Source organism: Corvus cornix, chromosome 5 (genome assembly GCF_000738735.6).
Source record: "Corvus cornix cornix isolate S_Up_H32 chromosome 5, ASM73873v5, whole genome shotgun sequence".
Lineage (NCBI taxonomy): Eukaryota > Metazoa > Chordata > Aves > Passeriformes > Corvidae > Corvus > Corvus cornix.
The window spans coordinates 37,056,279-37,080,034 of record NC_046335.1 but is presented as its reverse complement, the minus strand read 5'-3'; the positions used below and the strand labels follow the sequence as shown (position 1 = coordinate 37,080,034).

Sequence of the window (23,756 nt, the reverse complement as noted above, 5' to 3'; positions counted from 1 at the left end):
AAGGGGGTAACTTCATCTGCGGTCAGCCTGAGAGATGCTTGAGCCCTAATAGAGACTACAAAGATTCACAGCTAATTGTTTCCAGGATCATGGCATTACATTTAACAGAGCTTGTGTGACAGGTCACAAACAGGTGTTTTCAAAAAAAAAATTGCTGCTGACCTAGCTGGATCTGAAATAGAACAATTGCATCAATGTTGAATCACTCAGAAAAATCCAGCTGATATGTCACTGAGCATGAGCCTCAGCTCCATCCTTAAAATATATCACCAGCAGTAATGAATGTGTCTCCTTTGTTATTTTTGATGAATAACTGGCAAGCCACTCAAACAAACATTTCTTCCCCTGTCCTTTTATGCTGCCTTTCACCATCACATCACAGGCAAGATTCTGAAGTATGGCTGCAATGTGAACAGCATCAATGGTCTTTCATAGAATGGAAAAAGAAGCTTTCCTTCCCCAAACAAGAAACAAAATGAGTCAATTTTGGAGAAAACTAACAAGCCATCATGGCAAGACCATTAAGCTTGGCTCTCCCAGCTAAAACATTAGTCTCATGCAGTGTTAGATGCCTGGAGCCAGATCCCAACACAAACACCAGCATTTGTCTGACTTAAACTCAAGTCAGTTTGAGCTGCTAAGTTAGACTATTTAGGCAACCTAAGCTTTCTAAATACGCCCTGACTTCTGAAAACGGACCCCCTTTCCACAACTCATTCTAAGCCATCCTAATTTTCCAGATCTGCTGCCAAAAACACACATCATCACCACACCTTGGGTGAGTAAAGCTGAAGGCCCAATGCCAAGTGTTGCAACCACCAAACACCAGTGGGTGGAATACACCAGGCACACACTGAATTGCTTATATTCCATCTTCCTGGAGCTCTAGTAATGAGACTTGAAAATCTTTAAAATACTTAAGAGATGCTTTGCAAAAGAAAATAATCACATCTTAAAAACCCCATTTCATTATTGTTTAAAAATAGACTTATAACTGAGCTGTCAGACTGACATCTTTCTTTTCTTCTTTACTAACAGAAAACTATTGCAGTCTTACTGGTGACACATAACGTCAAATTATCCTAACCAAGGGCAAGGAAAGAAGGTGAAAAACTGGCTTTCTGCTTAAGAGGGCTGGTGAAACAGAATATCAGTAACTGAGAAAAAGGAAAGTTGTTAGACTTGACCATTTTAGATCCATGAAAAAGAGATGAAAAGGTTACTGCCAACAGTTTCCTCTTATGAAGGGTGACTTACTGGTTTGATTCATATTGCAGCAGTTTGACAGATACTGCTGGTGTTATCTCCTGTTAAATGAACCGATGCACAGAAAAGGACTGTCTTAGAGGTAACACCAGATAATGTTATCTCCTGCGTTATCATTCCAGTCACCTGCACTCTTGAAAGCAGAGTTTCCTTCCAGTTTTCGTCTTCCACAGTTGAAATGACAGCTTTTCTTTCATCCGTCCTCAAAGGTTATTAACAAAGCTCATTGTTCCCTCGATATTTGATTTCTCGGTATTAGAAGCAAGAGTAACTTTTTCCCAAACAACTCACTAGCTGAGATGAGTCCATAGGACTTAATAAAACCCCCATACTTCAATTACTTCAACTCTAAAATTCTTATTTTTAATAAGATTATGCATGAGTACTTGGTATTTGAACAGTAGCTACTACTCTGCATGTATATTGTTGCATACAACAATAAGAAAATAAGATCTAAAAATGACCAGTTAAATACACTTTCTTAAGCAACCATTTTTCTAAGACAAGTGTGAGAATCTCATGAACGTTATTTGGTTGGCAGGGGGAATAAAATTGTAGCAGCAGCTATACACCGACCATCTCACTCTTACAGAAGTCAAAGGAGTTGGTATCACAAATTCTGTTGCCATCACAAACATCTGTGAGCTTGCAGCAGGTGAATATTTATTAGTCCAGTACCAAAGCATTTGTGTATCTCCTTCTGATGAGATTTTTCAAATCACTTGCTTTAAGAGTGTTTACTTGAATTAGGTGATGAATACTTTTTAAGTCGCTTCTTTCGTTCCACTGCAGTTCGCAAAGCCTGAAGAATCAAATGTTTATTATTCAGGATGTTGTAGCTGCACAGGTTAAGGAGTTTGTTGAAATTCTCTTCAGTGTATGTAAGCAGGCCAGTGCCATAGGGAGCAGCACAGGTGGACACGTCTACTCTTCCCTGCTCCATCTCTGTGGGACCACGCTCCACATCTGAAATCAGAACGAAGCACAGCAATGGGATTGAGGTGGAAGACTGCAGTGCAAAATATACAGTTACAGATACAAGGAGATGAATTATCCCCTGAAAATGGTTCAAGATTTAATTACTGTATAGTAACTATGTCAGCTGCACTAATAAAATCCACTAGTTCGCTGCTTGGTTGCAGTCCAGAATTGACTGGCAGAACAACTTTCCATGCAAAATGCTTTCCTCTCTAAATTAAGGTTGTGCATCAGAATATTTCATTTTTTAAGATTTTGAATTTTGTACGTTTAACTTTTCAGTTGAGTTCTGAGATGACAGCTCCTGGTCTACCAGCTGCTAGAAAATTACACCAGAGAGCTCCTGGATTGGGAATCCTCTCTATCAGGCGGCTGAGATTTTAAGCATGTGCAGCAGAACAAATAAGATAATGGACAGCATGAGGTCTTTTCCAATAAGATGGTTCATGGATTTTTGTTCTTTTTTTGAGGAAAGTTTCCTGGATCATACAAAATTAGCAATAAGAAAATTGGAGTTGATGCATGTAAAAGTATTTGTAAACTGAAACTCAATTTGCCAAGTAGGGTTGTTTTTCTGGTGAAACAAGCATTTCTTCTATTGCTGAACTAAAGAAAACAATCTGGCAACTTGTTAAAAATTACAGGTCTCAATCAGCCTTGTTACCCTGGCAGAGCCTTTGCTTCATTATATGTTTTCAGCACATTCTATTCTCAATTTTTTTTCATGTAAAAAAAGTCATTGGAGAATTCTAGGTTTGTTAACCAAGTAAACATTATATCTCCTTATGAGACTGTTAGGTGACAGTGTTAGCTACCAGTGGATATAACTTAGTAGCTGTCTCCTCTCCTTTATTAGCAAAGGTACATGACCTGCTTTAAGTGCCAGAGGGTACTTAATGCAGCTACTCATGCTTTTATTTTTAAACCCCTTCATTCCAATCCCTGATTAGCTGGCCAATACTAAATGCATCACTACAGGACTGGGAATATAATAACTTAGCCAACTCAGAAGCTTGCCAGTGTCTTGTTTTGGAAGAGGAACAAATTCCATGGATAAACTGGATGAGACAATCTCAAAAAATTATTAATGCTGTCAACTTACTCGGTGCCTTGTATTTTTGGAAGGTATCACACACCAGTGGAAAATAAGCCAAGATTGGTGCCTCTAAGCTATCCTCAAACACGTAGCACTCCTTCAGGTGTTCCCGGTCTTCCTGGCTCAGCTCTGTGCTGGGGAATGGGATCCCATGCTCCAAACAGTACTCTGAGAATAGGTCCAGTGGCTGGCTCAACAGAGAGGAGAGATGCAACACAAAGAGAGGTTGAAATGAGACCACCAAGCCCCATAATGTTTTGCTGCAGTAGACAATCTGAGATTGATTAATATGTTTATAAATAATGCTAACTATGCACTGGAACAAACATACCATCTTAATTTTGATATATCTTGGGCAACAGAAATTTGGTTGATTTGCTAACACTGTATTTTTAAAGCAAGGTTACTATTTACTGAAATTTATATGACATTCAGATAATTTTTGTGATTTAGTGGACACAGTAGAGGATTTGGATAAGGAAACTTTGATTATGTGTGGCTTCTCAGATCAAAGGTTCTTAAATATTTGCATTCAGTGCATCTGTCTATGCCTTCATGTCCTCTTACAAATAAATTACATTAATTTCAATCATATGAGCCCCTCAAGGCTTCTTCAAATGCATAAAAAAAATCCTGACTAAAACTCATGCCAACACCAAGAGTCAAACGTAGAAACAAAACTTTTCATTCCAAAAATTTCAAAATTATGTGTCATGTACTAATTACACTGTAAAAGTTATTTAACTAACTGTTGAGGATCTTGGTACCAGGATGACAGATACATAGAACAGGACATCTTCTATATGTCTGTGCTCGTATGCCTGTCCCAGACAGACACTGAAACAGCCCTGATGAAGGCAGTGACATCATGGTCACAGCATTGAATAGTACCATTGATACAATCATTTAACTTAATAAAAACCAGACCATTTTCTGGAGAGAAAAAAAAAAAAGAGAGAGAGAGACAGACAGCTGTGGTGGCAATTCAGCTGCTGGAGTCACACAGATAAAGAATCACTTCTTCAAAACATCACCAGAGTCTGTGATCCTCCACTGTAATTTAAATGGAGAATGACATCCACTTTCCTCTCTGGCCTCAGAATGGGTGGGCAGCTGGTGTTGATGAAGAAAGCTGTATCTATCAGCTTGAGATAGTCACTCATTTCATTCAGCTGGTTGGGAGAAGAATCCAGCACTGTGTCTGAAAGGAAAAAAACTTTTATTATTAATTACTGCAGGATCAAGTCAATTTTTTTCAGAATTAGTGCAAGAAGAGGAGAAAGAAAAGACAGATGATGTATATTAGTGCTTGACACAAAGCCCACAGTTAAGTATTTGTCTTTGACACAATTTTAGTATCTACAGATCAACTCTGAGATCAGTAAGAGGGAGCAGTTCTGAAACTCAGCTTCATCCAAAGTGATAAATTACTCTGCTTTTTCAACACGTGTAAATTTGTGGATATTTAATTTCCATGGAAGTTTCAAATCACTCTTTTATGGATTTTCCTAGAAAGAAAAGAATTTAAGCAAGGCTGCTGTGCTTTCTCCAAGACAGAATTGAGACCATGAGTAAATCATCTGGGGCTTGGCAAAACCCATTCCACAAACACGTTAATCAGATAATATTAGTCAAATTTTGCTTTTATGATAAAACTTATCAAATACTCGTCCTCAGCAAGTATCAGCACCCGAATCTCCTTCAAAGATATATCTAAAGCAATTTACAATTACCTTTCCACATGCAAAAGCTCTCATTGTCCAAATATTTGTTATGTAGCTGCAAGCCCTTGAGAAAATTATGGTAAGTTGAAACCACTGGCCGTCCAGTCAACATCTCTCGAAGACTTTTGGAAAGGTAACCTTTGGGAATGGATAAGCAGGTTGTCTGTTCATGAGGCTTCTTGGGCAGAGCAGGATGGTCCCCTGCAGGAAGAACAAGAAGAGGGTATATGTCTGCATTTGGTCAGAGTGTTTCTCTGATAACAATAACAACCAAATCACCGTGGCCTCCAACCCCATCTGAGACTGAGTGCATGCAGAGTGTTCTGGGCAGTGGGTTTCAGCATCACACCATCACCTTGTTGTTCTCTGTCTGGTCTCTCCCTCCCCAAAGGGCTCTGGTAACCCTCTCATGACTAACAAAACTCCCCAGGGCTGTCGCACAGTGAGCAGCACAATGAGCAGCACAATGTTTTTTCCTGTTTTACAGCACAACTGTTTGTCTCTAGCTTTTCCTTCATTCTCAAGGGCTTGGTGTCCCCTAAGCCAGAAATAGGACACAAAAACAAACCCTTTACCAAATGTCATGTTTCACATTTCAGAGAGGTGTGAAGAAAATGCAGATGCAAGAGAAAAGTAATCTAAAGAACTAACCAATGTCACGCTCAGTGTCTCGAGTCCATCTGTGCCAGAAGTGTTCTGAATGACCTGAGAGGTAGACAGCATCCATAAAACTCTGGGAAAATATATTGCTCCATGTGCCTTGAAAGTGTAGAAAAAAAGAAAAGGTGCCATACTTAATATTAGTTTGAATTTTTAGAGCACAGCTATGGCAACATACTTGGATCCAGTCTCTGTTTTAGTTATGAAATATTATGAATTTTCATATAAATATCAAATGCCATGCCATTCCACACAATATCTGGCTTACAATCAGGCCATTTCTGAATCTTGGCTGTCTATAAAAGTCAAGCTGTGAGTTTAAATACTTCAGATGATCAGTTTGTGTGGGGTGTGTGTGTGGGGGGGGGGGTGTTCTATTTAGGTCTAACCTAACACATTCAGCAAATGAGTCACATTTGTCTCAAGAATTCGTTTCCTCTTTTGTCACTTTTGGCTGGTTTGTTTGAGATTGAAATTGCATCAGATACATTCTGTGGTGTACTAGTATTCCAACTTGCAGAGCACCTCTGTGTAGCCAGCTCTTAAGGTCACGTTTTCTTGCAATAATGAATTACCTTCCAAGAAGCAGATGTGGGATTCTGGGATCTTCTTCATCCGGTGACCCATGAAGAACTCACTACCAAAATCCTCTGAACGAACAAAGGCCCCATATTTCAGGAGACCTACCTCGTAAGGTGTGAACTCCACCCACTCTGCAAATAAGGCATCAAAGTGGGTCTATTGCAGCTACCCAAACACATGTAAAAATCAGCTTAGAGAATCAGAAGCTGGAAAAACAAGGCCTACAGCTTCACCATGGTGGTGACAGCCAGTTCAAATCACCATGTTTTGAAACAAACAGGTGCCCTTCAGCATACATGAATGCAAAAGCCAAATTCATCTCCTCCACCAAAATCCATTCATCTTGGGCTTCAGGTCCATTTCTGCACTAAGAAGCCAAACCTGGAGCTGAAAGTCCACTGATTGCAAAGGCCCTGCACATAGTGTGGCATTTTTAGTTCCCCTGAGTCAGCAATGACACCAGCTACTATTCGTTCTTAAAACTCTCATAATCACTGCCAAGAGGATAAAAAACCCAAACACCCTCCCCACACAGAAACCTTGCAACTGTGCCTAGGAGCAGATGACCGGGTTCAGTTGCAGGACATCCTGCTTCATTTATGCTGGAAACACTATGGGAATAGTGATCAAGGTCTCTGATCATGGCACAGGGCACTGCCCCTCCTCAGATCCCTCTCTGGCTGCAGGGAGCTGACTCCTGCTCTCACCCCTCTCCATCTTTTCCTTTCTCCTCCCTTCCTTGCCCTCCTCCCCACTCTTCACAGCTCTCTTGGACTACTGCTTCGTGGGCAGAAGACCCAGCAGCTGAAAGGGGCTGTGGGGAGTAGGTGGGGATGAGTGAGAAAAGTAGTGGCTCTAAAAGCTGCCAGCAAAAGACATCTCCATCCCCCCACCGAGCAGTATCTACAGCACTGGTAGTTCCATAGTATTAGGACGCATGTTTTTCATCCAAATCAGAAAGCAGATATGAAAACAGGAGAAAAGAAATTAATTAAAAGATTTATTGGCTTGGACTTACAGTAAAGAGTTTTGGCAATAAATCAGCCTTAAAAGGAGACTCTTCAGGTTATAGGAGGGTATATGATAATCTGTACCTTTAAAATCCAAAGTGCTGAAATCATCCTTGACATTGAGGGACAGGTATATGGGGAGTGGATTCTGCCCCTGCTTAACTGCTAGTTGCTGATCCGAGAGTTTGTGAGTACTCTCCTGTTTACAAAGAGCAGAAGTCATTGTTAAAAGATGAACATGATGTATGGAGTTATTACAGTATCTAAACATGAACTATCAATGAAGTATCTGCTAAACCTCAGCAGGTTTTGTTCTGTGTGCTTCAGTAGTTTGGTCACACAAATGTGTTCATGTGTTATCTGCCATGAGCCCTCGCCAAGGCATTGTGCTTATGAGAGTTTTGGCGTGGGGGACATGGCAAAAATGCAAGAAAAGTGTCTGTACAGTCACAGGGATATGACTTGCTTTAAGGAAAGAAAGATATTTAGCTGTCTTGGAGATGCTGCAGAGAAAAGTCAGCCCAGATCCACTTCCTTTAACACAGCTTATGGGTATATATTGCTATGCCTGAACTTAGCTCTGTCAGAGCCTTGTCTCCTCTGTGTGTTACTAGAATGATCACCTGACCCAAAATTAAAGATGGAAAATTGGTTTCCTTAACATCTTGAATTTTTACATGCTCAGACATCTCCTCCAGATGCTTACATTTTAGGGTTACTTTGTTACCTTTGTTCTAAAAAGCCAAACAATAAGTTCTTCAGATGTTTTGAGAGTCTTTTCTCTAACTGAATCCACAACCTTAGACATGGGAAGCTAGAAATCCTCTGAAATAAGAGAGAGAGAGAGAATATAAAATACCTGATCATGTAGCATACAATCAATGAAGAGTCCCCATAAATCTGTAAAGGACACCTTGTGCCCCTCTTGCTTTCTCTCACAAAGCTTATTTTCATAGTATTTCATATGATCCAAAGAGAAACAGCACAGCTTGCTCTTGGTCACGTGTTTCCTGATATCACCAATTGGCCCACTGAGATCCTTTTGCGACCAATTTGCATCTTCATATAACTTTGACATGGTCCTGGATAAAACAAAGATACCGTGGTTCATCACAGGGCCCATGACAATTCATTTGGCTTATAACACACATAAGTGTTTTGTTTCAGGCTACATGAGGTTCTTGCCCTCCAACTTTTACCTTGGAAGAGCATTTCAAAGCTGAGGCAGAATTTAGACTTCATAATGATTTTTTTTTTTCCTGCACAGATACATTCAAAATCATCCTAAATTGTTTTTTCTCAGAATCAGAAGAGTAATAAAGCAACACTGATAACTTAACTCAAGCTTTTACTAGAATTACCATTTGTCCAAGCCACAGCTTCTGTCTGAGGCCAGTTCCCTCAGGTGGGTCAGACCTTGCGTGAAATGTTAAGCTGGAGTTTAGCAGCAAATATTGCCCTGGCAAGTGCAAGAGCCCCCTCCTTGGGCGTGCAGCAGGTGGGTCACCTCAGACGCCTGGCATACAGAAGGGCAGGCTTGAGCTGTCAGTTCCCAGAGCTCAAGCAGACTCCAGTCATCCCCTCTCATCCCCACCCCACTTGTTCTCTCTCACATACTTTTAGAGCAGCCCTTCAGAGGCAAAATGTTTTAAATCCCTTGACCCTTCCTGGTTTGTGCAAGGCAGTCACCACTGAGTGCATGAATGACATTTTGTGTTTCTCAGGGCTGTTCTTTTAAAGTCTGTTTTTCAAAGATGTGTAAGAGTTGAGCCAGAAAAATATTACAAGAGGACTTTTGAAGTGTTGCATGCAACTCGATAACAAGTCACCAAGGCAAACCATCCCGGCTTGTGCTCTTTTCTTTTTGTTTCTGTAAACACTTCAGTGCAGTTGTAGAAATACTGTCATTCCCATTAGATTTGTTTCTTCTAGGAGGACAGCACTAAGTGGTCCCACGAAACAAGCGCCAAAAGGAAGCCAAGTGCCAGCATCAAGCTGAGTAAATTCATCAGTAAGGCAAAATTGTTCACCAGGTTATCACTTTGCTAACACAAATGGCAAGCACAAGCCCAACTCTCCTTACCATGTTGTGGCAGATAAGCCACTGATGTATGACACACAGTCCAAAACACCCAGCTCCTGGAGAGCCAGAAGACTGCCAAACATAGCCGTCATGGACCGCACTCCCCCTGCTGCAGTCACGACTGCCACCACTGGCACCTGCTCAACGCACAAAGGCACAGAATCACTCCACTCATCACCAGAAGAAACATATGAGTGATGGCAATGCAGCAAAAAGTAACAGCAACACCTGATTCAGGTAGGTTTTGATTAATTCACCCTCTTCAGGGCAGTGCCTAGGTGTGTGTTTGAGTTGTGTAAACTTTGGTGGAATTTAGTGTACACCAAAAGCATTTTCCTGATCAGTGATGCTTTGGAAAGTCAGGAGCTGTAAGTACAGTTCTTGTATGTGAAAACATATTTTCAGATTTTCTCAATGTATTTAATTTTTCCTCAGCTGTCTCCTTCAGAATACATTTTAAAGCTCTGAGTATAAGGTCAGAAGAGCAGCACAAAACCTGCCTGCATAATTTTTCTTCCTCTATGTATATATACAAGACTTTCCATTTCCCAGACAGATGATGCCCAGAATTATAGATCTATTTTAACACCCTCTTTCTAACCCAGATTACCTCTACCTTCCCTGATATCAGTGCTATATATAATTTGGTTTTACGCTCTTCAGGGATGCAGCAATCCTGTTACATCCTCCCTTTTATGTATAGGCAGCACTTAAAAACTGATACAACAAATAATCAGTTTTAGGAATATATGATGCCATTACCTTTAATCTTGTCTTCACTGTATTTTACCATCTGCTTCGGGGTTTTTTTTTATTAATATGGCTCAAAACCCTTTTATTCTCATTTAATAACAGCAAGTCCTATTCTACTTGCTATTTAAGTTCATGAGCACTTTAATTTGGTTGACAAAGGCTGTCCTGCACACACGGGATCTGAACAGAGCAGTGGAGGAAACACCACACAGGCACATTGTCCCAGACTCTTGCTCCAAGCATCACAGCCCCATAACAGATAATTGTCCACCAGTAATGGAGCAGCTACCTCTGAGTTCAGGGATCCCCAGGAGAGGAGGAAGCAAGAGGTAACACCAAAAAACACACAAGACAGATGCTACTGTACCAGTGTGCTGTGGGAGAGTTGCAGCCTTCTCTGTGAGCCTTGTGGTAGCAGAGAAGAGGTGACAAAGAGGAGAAATGGTCTCAGTCTGAGCCATCAGATTTCACCAGGCTTGGTTATACACACACCAGCTCGTCAGCAAATACAGCTTTTAGGTGCCCCTGAGTGAGGACAGAGGTTGGCAGAGAATAAAGGGCTATAACTGACCTACTGACAGTTCCTCTTTCATCCTCTGTGCCAAAAACTTGGATATGGTCTTAGGTGCAAATGACAACCTGGCCTATACAATTTAGTCTAGAATATGTGGAAGAGCTATATGGGCAGTCATGCAAATACATCACAGCCACTTGTCCCAAAGTGGCTCATAATACTTCAAGTTCCCAAGATGCTGTCCCACATACCTCATCCTCCTGCAGGTCTTCATCTAGATGAAGAACATTTTTCAGAGCAGCAGCAACCACCTTCTTCCTTTTACCAATGAAATCCTTTTCCTCTGCACACAGATCAAACCCCAACCGCAAATCTAAATTCTTGCAACTGGAGGATAAGAACAGGACAAAGCATTGCCTGTAGCCATTTCTGCTGGAGACATTCAGCAAAACCAACAACAGTAAACCAGTTTAAAGTAACGATGCTTCCATATACATGAAAGTCCCCCCACGCAATTGAAAGCAGGTGTATGCACATCCCAGACCCTGTGTTTGTGCCTTCCTGTGGAGATTTTAGACCAGAATTATGTCCTGAACAATTTCACACAACGATAAGGAAGTTACATAAATAAAATATTCTGCTTGTTTAAAACAAGCAAACAAGCTGGATTCAAGCTGTTTCACATTGAACTCTGGTATTTGGACACCTCTTCACATTCTCTTGCTATGCGTTTGTTTCCTGAAGCACAAAGGGGGCTTAAGTACTTATTTAAACTTAACACACTTTAGTTAAAAGGACCCTAATACCGAGTTAGGCTTATCTTTACAAAGAATTTGTGCTCTATTTGAGTGAGGTGTCTCTTAAATTTATGCCTTCTGCACACTATTACAAAAATCATGTGCATGATTCATTCTATAACCTTTTTTTTCCCACAGGGCTCCTGTTTCAGAGGTTTTTTTCAGAAGAGAAAGGGAAAAAAAAAGCTCTCAGTCTCTTCTCTGAATATCATTCAGTAAAAACCTCTGATTTATCATTCACCTGAAACTAAGGCTTGCAATGAAGCTAACTCATCAACAGGGGGTAATGTTGCCCTTCAGAAAATCTCTGCAAGCCAGTCAATAAATTAATTACCGCCCATATGTTTCTTTGAAAAATGACCTGTAGATGTCTTGTAAATTTATAACAGTGCTAGAAACATATTAGAAATGTGGTACACATAAACGTGCATGTATTATAGATAAAGGTTACAAGACAGGGATGTTTAAGTATCAAAATTACAAAGTGTCAACAGTAGGAAAAACATTGTGATGGTTTATACCCCATAACTAGCTACCACCTATTCCATTCTAAATTCTTACGAACCAATTTAAAAGCTTTAAAAACTTTAAAGCATTTTATTAACCCTTCCCCATATTTTAGTCATCTTTATTATCTGTTTTGAAATTATCTACTTTAAGATGTAGCTTCCTCTCATCTAAAGATGATACTATGAAAGGAGGTGGCCCAAGTAATTATTCAAAAGCAATAAAAGATTTACCTATTTTCCTCATTCACAGAAACTTCATAAGATTCCCCCTGGAAATCAAGAATGAAAACACCATAAATTTTAAATAGAATTGAAATTTTGTAAAAGCAAGTTCTACAGTATTAGCAATTATTCACATATATAGTCTAATGATAAATTTTTGATCTCTTCTCAGGCCTTCAGCACACAATCCTCACTAACATCCTGCTTTTAAACTACTTTTAAAGCAGCCAGAAATTCCGAATATCCTATTTTCCCCCAAATCATAGTTATGTTTCTAAATGTAGGCAGAGCTAAGCATACAAATAACTCACTAATGCATTTTTAGTAACGAAATTAATACATGACCAGATATCACATACATACAGTTTACCTTGTTGAAAGAATTCCAAATACTGTCAAAGGATACTCACTCTCATCACTGTCACTTTCTTTCCCAAGTCCAAAGAATGGAGAGGCACAGCCAGGGGATTACTCACATCCATTTCCCTCCTACCTGAGCCATGCTGATTTAAAGAGGGGGAAAATGTTATAAGGAGAATATTATTTATAAACCCTAGACACAAAAGCACCAGATAAGGGTTAACTCATGATTATTCTCCCAAAATTTATGTTAGGTGTTATCATTATCCATAAGCAAAACATACACAACAGAAAAAATGCTCCTTTGGCAGGGTCATGAGCAGTCTGGGTTGACTGTGTTTGATATAGTGGAACCTGGTGGTTTCACTGCTTCCTGGTCTGGAGTGAGGACCTTTGGAAATATCCTGGATTTCTTCATAAGATCCTTTCATTGTGAATGTGAAATCTCTCCCTAAGAACAAAAGCAAACCGCAGGGAGAGGTTAACTGCACCTAGCCCTGAAATTAGCAAATAAAAGTGCCCCAAGTTAAGCCCAGCAGCCTTAACTAAGGTTAATTTGGACCACAGCGTTTTTCTTCCCCTGTGACTAGTGTGCAGTACCTGGCCCTTTGAGCTCCCCTGGACTGGAGGACCTCAGAACTGACCAGCTCTCAAGCTTGTGATACTCAGAGAACTGATCCCAAAAGCCAGTGGCAGAGTCTGGACTGCCATCCCTGACTCCTCGAGGCTCAACCCTTCATCCATTGAGAAATGCAAAGGCATCTGTTGTGAGTATTTCACCAACTTAAATTAAGGGGAATTAAACTGAGGGGAATTTTTAGCAGGCACCTTTGTGCATAATTCTTTGTGTGAAAGCATGTGGGAATTGATTTGAATACCCCATAGCAGGTGTAGTATGAATGTGACCGTCTTACATCCCTAATTAAGTTATTTATCGTTGTGCTTATAGGAAATCCCACTGAATCGCTTTGTAAATGTTAAATTACATGATGATTAAGTGGTTCTGAATCCTTTAGACAAACGATCAAGTCTGAGGCTAAGTTTGGCAAGAGGGTCCACCCTGAAACTCACAGCTCAGTGTGAGGATCTCCTCCACTCCTGGTACCCTTTCCTTTTCCATCTTTATCTTTTTGCATCCCCAGTCTCCACATAAACAATTCTAGATTGATTCTAATCTGATTTTTCTTTGTATGTTTCAGGTATGAAGTAAATAATAGATAGAACCTTGCCATCAAACTTTGTCACACTTTTACAAATTTATATTAAACCTGCATTTGCTGATGTCTTTGCCAGGGATTCTTTAAGTGACCTAAACCATTTGTGACACCGTGCCTGGTGACAGAGAGTGTGTGTTACAGCAGTGGATGCCGCTAGCGGCATTCACATCCCCTGAGCTTTCACTGAAGTCTTTCTCCTCCTGAGAGTTATGTCTCCATTCTTTTACTTTCTGTTTTCACCAGAAAACAGAGCTAAAGGTACTTCAGTTCCATCACACTGCAGTGATGTTTCCAAGTCTCCCAGCCACCTTCACAGTTTCTCTTAAGCTACACAGTCAAGCCTTCTTCTGAGGATTCTCACTATCAGCAAGTAGGTAATTCAGGAAACCCTTCAAACCCCAAGCAGCCCTGATAGACTAAAACAGACCAAATATTTATCCAGATTCAGCTGCATTTCCCATAGCACAAAAAAGCAGTGACAAACAATTTAAATCAGTAAACTCACTTTTGTGAGAACTCTTCATTTTTGTTTCATTCACATGTACTTCCAAACAGGAAACTTCACGAGACTGGAAGAGAGAAGCAGTAAAATCACTGGTCACAGAAACAGTTCAGGATTATCACTGAGGTTGTAGGGGTCCTGTAGAAACACCATGCTTGGCCATGATGGTCTGTGGGCATGAAGAATTTGTAGAAGCTGATTATCTTGTACAAATCTTGCGAATAATACTGTGGTCAAGAACACCAGAATAACTGGGGATCTGTCATTACATTTAAATACCATTCAGTCCCCAACAGTTAACACAAGAAATTTTTCTCCCTATCTTCCAACCACATCCTTCAGTTTTGCCTTACTGTAAGATTGGCATATAAAAAAATTATAATTACCACTAGTACGCCATTAGTAATTATCTTCTCAGATACACCTGGTCTGAAAAGCAAAACCAAAAAGGTTTATTTAAAAGTGCATATATAAGCAATAAACCTCCAAAAGCAAATAGTTCTCTGAGCTCAGTTTTTCTAGCTGACAAGTACCATCAGCACTTCTATCTTTCCCCTCTGTCTTGCATCCTCTGCCAGATCACAGTCCCACACCTTCCCAAGGATTCTCCTTCTTTCTTATTGCTCCTGATGAGTATCATCTCTCTTAGGCTGAATCACAAATAAACGCCCATTCTCAGCCATAAACAGTGAGACTATCACTCAAATTCAGGCGAGAAAAGCAACAATGGAGAAGATGTTGAGGTGGGGCATCTGAAAGCAGGTACATGGAGCCACTTCTCCAATGCTGCATTACCACTCCCTCTAAAATACAGTTTTCTGATGAGAACCTCTTTAACATTTAGGCTTTACTTACATGTTTTCCAGCAGAAATTCCACTTCTAGTTCTTCCTGATTCTGAAAATAGGATTTACTTTTAACTTATGAATGAAAAAACATTTTCCTCTGATACAATTCTGACAATTTTTTTAAAATGCTCTCTGTTCCCACACCCTCTACATCATAATATGAATGGATACAGTTTTCTGTGGCCACCCTTTGATTTCACCTCTCCACTGCTCTGCTGTTTACAAACCAGCTGTCCCCACCAAGAAAGAGAAGATTAAGTATCACAGAATAGGGAGCAAGGGTCCTATTATTTATTTATTAGTAGGATAAGACATGGGCCAATCAATGCTGAGGAAGGGAAGACTAGCAGGTGAATGACGTAGGAGAACATACTTAAGAATGAATGGACCTAGTACAGTGAATAAATAGGGAGTATGCCTTGGTTAAAACAAAAGAACTTGCAAAGTAAAATGATTAAACATTTAAAAAGGGTGGGACGAGGGACAAACTTGGAAAATAAAAACTGCCAGGGTGAAGGGAAGAAGAGAGAAGACTGAAGCTGTGAAGGGAAATCACGGAAAGAGCTAAGGAGAGACAAATCAAGAGGAAAAGAGACAGGAAAAGTATAAGAATGAGAACAGCAACAGAGTAGCAAACCAACATATAAAAGAGACTGAATAACTGTATTGCTTCAGCCACTTGCTGCTCTGTGGGATACAGCTAATCCAGGAAATACCACACTAAAAAACTATATCAAAGAGATCTTCTGAATCGACCACAGGGAGGAAAACACTAGTTATTGGATGATATAAATCTCTTTCGGCCAAGTGATGAAATATTCATATTCGGAATAACTAACATTCACTGAAAAATATCACTTCTGTCTGGCTGCACATCATACTTGAACTTTGTGAAATGACTTTGAAAAACATGCCAAATCTGACAATGCAGCTGCCATGGTAAACTTATCTTTACAGTAAAAGTGAAGAGCAATTTTGTATTTACTAGTTCATATCAGTAAATAAGACATCTCTGATGGCTTCTCTTACAGCTGCATCTGTGGCATGTAACCCAGCAGTAGGTAGTTCTGCTTGGTAATTTCTCCCAAAGTCTCTATTTCATGAGAATTACAGTGGTTATAAGATTGTAATAGAAGGCTGAGGCACAGATTTTAGAAAGCAGTCACCTCACAAGATGCAAGACAGACTGTATCAAATATCTGATTGTGCCCAGACTGTACTATCCACCCTATCTGATGGTCTATTCCACCTTTGTCCAAAGAATAGCAGAAACAAGGTTCAGAACAACCTGGCTCATAGCATCTGCCTAATTGTGCTTGCCTTATGTTCCCATCCTTCTTATGCTGTTTTACACTCACACAAATTATATTTAAGTCCCGCTCACATATTTGTGGGTGAAAAACCCAGAGCATAGCAATGGAAATACTTGTTACGCCACAGAGAGCAGGAGGCAAAGCTATCCTGCTGCTCTGACATCACCCATCTGACCTCCTCAGCCCTCCTTCTGAGATACCTTGGTAGATTAAAGAAATCATTATGGGCAGAGGTGGCTCTACAGCCTATTATTAACATTGCCCAGCCTGTTGCATTACTAAATAACTTTCAAAAAAAAAAAAAACCCAACCCTTACGTCTTCTAAAAATCCATGTACAGACCATAATCTGTGATGCCTCATGGGTGCCTAATTTGTCACAAACCAAAGAAGGGCACCTTGACCAGGATGTTCCTGAGAAACAGCTCACCTAGTCTGACCTCCACCACTTCCACCTTGCTAATAGGCTAAGACAGCTCTGCACATGCCTCAGAGCAAACTCAGGGTTTGAACCACACCTGGAATTATCTCAGTCACGTGAGGCTTTTTCTGAGGAAGGCTGTAGCCAGCTGGAACAGGTTTAGAAAGCAGTCCTTAGTAAGGATTGGCCTTCTAAAAGAGTAGCTAATAAACACTCTCCAAAGCAGTAATAATATGAAAAACAGACAAGAGTGTTTCCCAAAGAGCCTGTCTGACACAGTGATATAGAAATAAACGGAGCACGTCAGTTCCCGGGAACTGTAGATTGAAGCCCTTAGCAGAAGAGTGAAAAAGCCCTGAAGTTCTGTCACTACACCCTCCAAACAGAGGTGGTGTTACATTTTGCAGAAAGTAATCTGAGTACATATTCTGCTCTCTTTGAAGACGAGTGCGTTTTCTCTACCTCTCCTCTCAGCAACTTCATCCACTCAGTGTTTCATAAGATACTCTTTATCTCCTCTTTAATACAACCAAATACAATATTCTTTGAGACACATGCAGCAAATAAAACTCTTAGGTCATACAGTCAATTAGAAAAAAATAAAATACTGATGATATTTGTCAAGGCCTGCCCCTTCTGTGCTGGCTCAACCCCTCTAAAATAAATTTGTAATGCTGTAACGAAGGAGCATAAGCAGACTTGCTGAGACTTTTTTTTCTTGAAGTTGTTTATTAGAGGACGAAAAAACCCTAATATATTATTACAAGAATGAAATACTTCATTAAGAAAGCACATTATCTGAAATAACTGGCCAAAATCCCTGGTGAAGCTGAGAGGAGATACCCCTATGAGCTACTTGCCAAAGGGTAAGGGCAACTGCCTGGAAAGGGGAACAGGGTTGTTCCCACCCCTGCTCTGCCAGTCTCCTACAAAAGTGATGAGACCCCCTAAACATCAGCTTCTTAATTTTTGACTCTTATTCTCTGATTTTTCAAAATATATTTTTGAAATTTAAAAAAAAAAGAAAAAAAAATTAAGAATAGGAGAAGCATTTTGCATCTAATTCTAGTCACAACAGGGGATGTTTGTGATCCTTCTCCTAAAACCCAAGCATTTAACTTTTTTTAGTAACATCTTTTTTAACAAAGTTTCTGTGTGACACCAATTAAATGTTTAATAAAGGTAGTAACTTGAGACAAAATTCTAAACAAGAGTATTATTTTCTCTATCCACTCACCTCTGGATTCAACTCAAAATGCAGGCGAACTTTTTCTCCAGGTTGGATTTTAGCCACATCAAAGCGAACAGTCATAAGCTGGTCATCTGGTGTAAAAGTATCCTCATCACAGACTGTCAGCTCCAGGATGTTCTGAGAGAGGCAGAGAAGGATGTAAATGACACATTCTGGCACTACTGAGCCCAAAAGGAAGGTCCAGCAAGAGCCAACATTCAGCCCTCATGTTGTTCATGTGGACAGACTCCTGTGACAGCATGGAGCTCAGCTCACAGCCTGTGTGGCTCAGACTGCAGAGCCAGGGACTAACCCTAACAGAGGTAAATCATCAGATTTGGCAGCCAAAAAGAGCTCCAGAGAAGAGGAAATATAAGTGACATGTATGATGGTAACATGCACCAGGCAGAGCAGAGTTACACATGCTATTCCTCAGATCATTTGTGGATTCAAAATTACTACCTTGAGAAATTTTGGCATTTCATCAAAAAGCAATAATAAAGGGGAAATTCTTAGCCCTTTACAAACGGAAGTTAAAGCACACTACCAAACTCTTAACCAGATCTGAATTATAGCAATTCCCCTCACAGTTCCTCAGGGCTCAGATTGCCCATGGAAGCATGAGAAGATGCAGCGCTGTTAAACCATGAGAAGTTGACTCAGAGTCTAGACTTGGTATCACTTGCACTCTGACTGCTCATCTATTTCTGCTAACTCTATAAACATTTTAACAGTTTTTTACAACTGTTCTGGGACAGGAAGAAGCATTCAACCTAATTCCAGATACTCCACTACCTTCTGAGTTTAAACTATTTCTTTCAGTCATGTTAACTGAGTTCAAGGTCTGTGTGAGCCTCAAGGGTCTCATAAAGAGCCTGCACACAGCAGGTGAAGATGCCCTCTTTAGCAAGCACCTGCTCACTGTCCCAGCAGCAGATCCCACCTTTACTTCACTCTGTATCACGAAGTGGAAAGTTTCATTCCAGACAGGGTTTCTGCAGTTGCGTATAGTTCTTGTCTGGGCTTCCTGACATGAAGCTGTTGGCAGCCACAGCTTGACATAGCAATCAGTCTGGCTCCCTGTGTTAACAAGTTGCATGATTAGTACAGCAGAACTTTGTTATTATTTCTTTTGCCCAGTCAGGGAAAGAAAAGCTTAACCTCTGAGGAGTCCTAAATATTTCATTAAACCCAAAGGAAAATATTCTGAGCTTAGAGTTATTTAACTTTTCTATTTAGATTTATATCTGTTTCAAAGAAAGTCAATTTTAAACCACTAATTCTGTATGATAACAAGAGCCAAAGTATTTTATTTCAACAGTATTTTATTTGAACTAAGTACTCTGGCTCTTGTGATTTTTTAACACCTGTTTTCAAATATTTGGCAGTTTCCAAAAAAATTCATATACTACTTCGCTTATTGAAATGCCACTTTTTAAAATTAAATGGAAATTTTAGTTTTACATCTAATTGTAATGCACAAGTCATCCACACTGACAGAACAATGAAGACACAAACACAGCAGCATCCAAAGCAACTACTGATTTTTCCTGTATCTTTCACAAAGATGCTCCTTTCAGAAGGGAATTGGGCAACCTGGAAAAAGAGGCATTGAAGAATTAGAAGAAAGGGAAATACGACAGAGCAGCTGATAAAGGGAAGGATAACTTCTTCTTCAACACAGAATTTCTAGTCTATTTCCTTTCTGGTTTTAAGTGTTTTCTAAGTTATTTTGAATTTAAATGAAAATTAAAATAAATACAACTTCTTCACCCAAAACCTCCTGAAATATTACTGTAATCCAAGCAACAGGTGTACAAGAGTAATAAAATCAGGTGACAGTAATTTTCTTGCTAAGCTATAAATATGCCAGCAGTGATACTTACACAGATCCGCTTTGCGGAGATTTCTCATGCTTATAATTTTTACAGAAAGCCAGCACAACTGAGGCACTTCTGGCTGCAGAATAATGGGAAAAATACCTTAATTATTAGCAATTAACTCAGATATAAATAACATGGCTTATCCTGTAACACCACAAAGGGCATTCTGTCATTAACACAGTGAATATGCTTTCATTTTAACTATTTGAGACATTTTCTGAGAGTAAATACTTTCTTGTGATTTGACATTGCATAAAGATGACCTGTCATTCATAACTAGGGTCTACATTAATCAAAATGAAACCTCATTAACACAGCAAGCAGAATGGATATATGTGTATAAACCAGGGTTTTTAAAAGAACCAGGAGTGAAGAAAGCAGGAATCACTAAATAAAGCTCTAAACAATGTAAGAAAATGGAAAGCTGAGAACACAAAGTAAAACTGGCAGTGTGTTAGATTATGTAATTAAACACTAATAAGCAAGAAAAGCTATAATTGTATGTGAATGCACATACACAAAAAACAAAGGCACAAAGGCACAAACAGGTGATTCAGAATGTCTTGGCTTAATCAGGACAAACCTAGGCTGACCTGATTGATCTACCAAGGAGAAGCACTGAGGCATAGCAATATTGACATCCCACAGTGTAGGGTTCTACAGGGGAATAGCTTGAAGGCTCCACAACTCTCTCCATTTTTTCTGCTCTCACTCCACTCCCCATCACAGCTACATGCAACCCTACACTTGGTTACAGGAAAAACAAGACAGTGTTGAAGAGCATCAAAAGTAAAATAATACATGCAGAAGCAGTATCTCCATTAATTAAATTGAAAAAAGCAATTAAATCTCCAAAGAATCATGATTTCTGAGAAACTGCCTGCTTAGGACCTGCTTGTGTACCTCTTATTTTGATACACCACTGTCCTGACAGACAGAAGCAGACTGAACATCTAGAAATCAATAAGTCACCAAGCCAAATGTTATTTACAGCCTACTGAAAAGATTCTCAACTCAACACTTTTCTCTCAGAAAGTGTCCTTTGAACAAAATCAGAAGGTCTGAAAGAAGCCCATCAACCTCAGCACAATTTTTGACAGCAGTGTTTCTGGAGATGGAGAATGAAAGACGAACATGATCCTAATTGCTGCAAGCTCAACATTTCATCCCAAATACAGAGGATTAATTTTTCATCCTCATCGATATCCATGAGTTTGGAGAAAACTTATTCATGAGACGGCTTAAGTACTAAGCAACTATACAGACACAAACACAATTATTATTCCATAGTGCTAGCAGTTAGTTAATTCACTGGTCTCCCAGATCTAAGAAAGAGTTAGCTTCATATTTTTGCACTGAATACAGCTAGGAAACAGATTGAGAAAACCCAGGGGAGAAAAAACATATCATACTATTTTCATTTTTAAGTTACTACATATCTTTTCAACCAGCCATTACTCATAAAACTGATTAATTTGTAACATATCTTGTATGTACCATATTCAGTACTTTCCAAAACCAGTTCATCTTCATAAAAATCAGTGTTCAGAAGTGGCAGACATTGGAGTAAGCCATTTTATTTGCTGATCTGCCTCCATAAAGTAAAGGAAAAACAATTTAAGGACTAAGCCTTGGGTGTTATGAGGTATGACTACCATCATATAATCATACCACAGTAAACCAAGACTAAAATCCAGCTCTCCCAGTTCCTTGCCTAGCATTTAAACCACAAGTTCATCATCTTCCCAACCCCTAAGTCACAGTGAATGCTTTACACTCTAGAGAGCACACTCACAGAAGAAGCAAATATTCGCTTAACTAACTGTTAATAAATGTCACTTCTCACAGTAACAGTTAAGCTTGGGGAGAGACTGGAAAGGCTGACAAAGACTGCAGGTAACAATGCCATCCTTTATGCCCTGCAGCTCTCTCCTTGCAATCCAGAAACTGCCTTCTATACAGTACCTCATCTTCAGCGCTGCACGGTCTTTCATGATCCCTCCTCCTGATTCCAATCTTCCTGTGCAGGTTTGCTTGGATGAACCAATCCTGGGGACAAAGAGCCAAAAGAGGGGCCAGTGATGAAACCCAGCAGTCAGTCATTTTCAGTTTCTACTCAGATTCACCACAGCAGTATCAGGAGACCCTAGCACTTCTCCCGTTTCTCCTCTACATGATGAGATATATCCATCTCACCAAGACCATCTACCTGCTTCTTTTACTAATAAATCTGCCTACTGTAGACACATTTGAAATTTAAGGATCCGTTTTTCCCAAGCATTTCCTTTTGATGAATCTCAAATCAAGCCAAAGAGATTCTTCTGCCCCACCACTGATCTTCTCTTACCAAAGGTGAACAGGCCGACGATGCCATCAGTATCTTTGTTTCATAAAAAGCACCACAGTAACACTCCAGTCTGTGTGTCTCCCAGCTGGTAGGTGCTCCTGGACCACAGTATTTTCCAAGCAGCTGTGGCAGAGAAGAAGAGTTGTATAGATTGACTCATGGCTCCACCTCCCACTGATTTCAAAAGCACAGATGATGCACTTGTTCTGTGCCACATGAAGACTTGCCTTTTCTTTTTTTTCTTCTTTTTAACACCACAGTGATTTAGGGGGAAAAAGGAGATGGGTCAAACATTTTATCATAGGCTAATCCCAGAATCAAGTCATTATCCACCACCATAAGCTCTGAATAAGTACACACAGAGGTATTTAGCTTTTATTAGGATTTTAGCTTTTATATTTTTCATATCCTGTAATGTTTTAGTGTGCATCTCTATGACTCCATATAGACTATTAGCTCCTGTTCTCCCATTCTGGTCAGACAAAACAAATCCTCTCTAGGCCTGGACTTCAAGGACACCTTACTGTCTCAGGCCCCGAAATATGTACACAAAGCCTCTAAAGGGGGGAACAAACGTGGGGTAATGACTTCATTACCTGAAATTGTAATTGGAGAATTAACCCCAATATTAAATGGACCAAAATTACAAAAGTGTGAAAAACCCATGACCCTGTCATCCATTTTGGGTATAGCCTCTTTGAAGGCTTTTGACTGCCCAAAGTGTACCTTGAAGGCCCTTCAATAAATACCTGCTTTTATTCTCTTAATTTTGTCTAGCCTCTGTTTTCAGGCAGCCCCATCAAGGCATCAGAGAGATGTCCGGGGGAAGTTCCAGCCCCCACCAACTTCTTCAGCCAGATGCACAAATGCAAGGATTTTCACCAAGTTCACTACAAATTACAGCCACAAAGTGGAGGCTGGATCTCACAGGCATTGGCAAATAGTTAAAGAAATCACTTTGTAGCTTTTCTTCTCTTTTATTTCCATTGCATAGAGGATGTTAAGAGGTCAGCAGAACCAGCCGGAACTTTTCTTATGGAAATGTTATTTAGCTAAAGTGCTGCTTTCTGTTAAATGATATTAGAATCTCAGAAGCTTTAAGAAAAATAGCTACCTACAGGTTTTTTCAGTCTTTAAAGATCCCTGTTAAAATCGTCAAGTCTGATTTCCTTTTAATTTTATAATAATTCCCCATTATTTTTCTGTAACAGCACTCAACACATAAAAACAAAAGGACCTAGTACTATTACTAAAATACAAAAATAGCACAGAAGCCAGCTATTGCAATAAATATTATTAAAATCACTAAAAATAGGTGTTATGCAATACTAAGAAGTTGCAGTTGAAATAAGTTTTAAAAAAACTTTACTTTTTAGAATTCTCAAATTTCTAAGTCAGACTGAAAACCCTTTTTAAAAGCAGGACTTCTTAGGAAAAAATAA

At 39.7% G+C, this 23,756-nt stretch overlaps 1 protein-coding gene across 3 annotated transcripts; it reads right to left on the bottom strand.

Moving 5' to 3' along the window:
• Positions 1-1,603: 1,603 nt before the first annotated feature.
• Positions 1,604-22,455, bottom strand: LOC104698623 (cytosolic phospholipase A2 epsilon-like). Of its 3 annotated transcripts, XM_019282165.3 has the most exons (21): positions 22,315-22,455; positions 21,933-22,016; positions 19,971-20,043; positions 19,028-19,164; positions 18,091-18,222; positions 15,129-15,169; positions 14,660-14,702; positions 14,277-14,340; positions 12,839-13,005; positions 12,605-12,697; positions 12,204-12,241; positions 10,918-11,053; positions 9,400-9,536; positions 8,176-8,398; positions 7,401-7,515; positions 6,300-6,437; positions 5,716-5,823; positions 5,074-5,265; positions 4,375-4,541; positions 3,347-3,527; positions 1,604-2,232 (listed from the first exon to the last, which is right to left on the bottom strand). In XM_019282165.3, exons 1-21 carry the CDS (start codon positions 22,339-22,341, stop codon positions 1,994-1,996), a joined length of 2,535 nt encoding a protein of 844 aa, XP_019137710.3. In that variant the 5' UTR covers positions 22,342-22,455; the 3' UTR covers positions 1,604-1,993. The 3 variants fall into 3 exon arrangements, with proteins under 3 accessions (XP_019137710.3, XP_019137716.3, XP_019137719.2); XM_019282171.3 differs by lacking the exons at positions 14,660-14,702; positions 15,129-15,169; XM_019282174.3 differs by lacking the exons at positions 19,971-20,043; positions 21,933-22,016; positions 22,315-22,455 and having other exon boundaries at positions 18,999-19,086.
• Between the last annotated feature and the right edge of the window lie 1,301 nt (positions 22,456-23,756).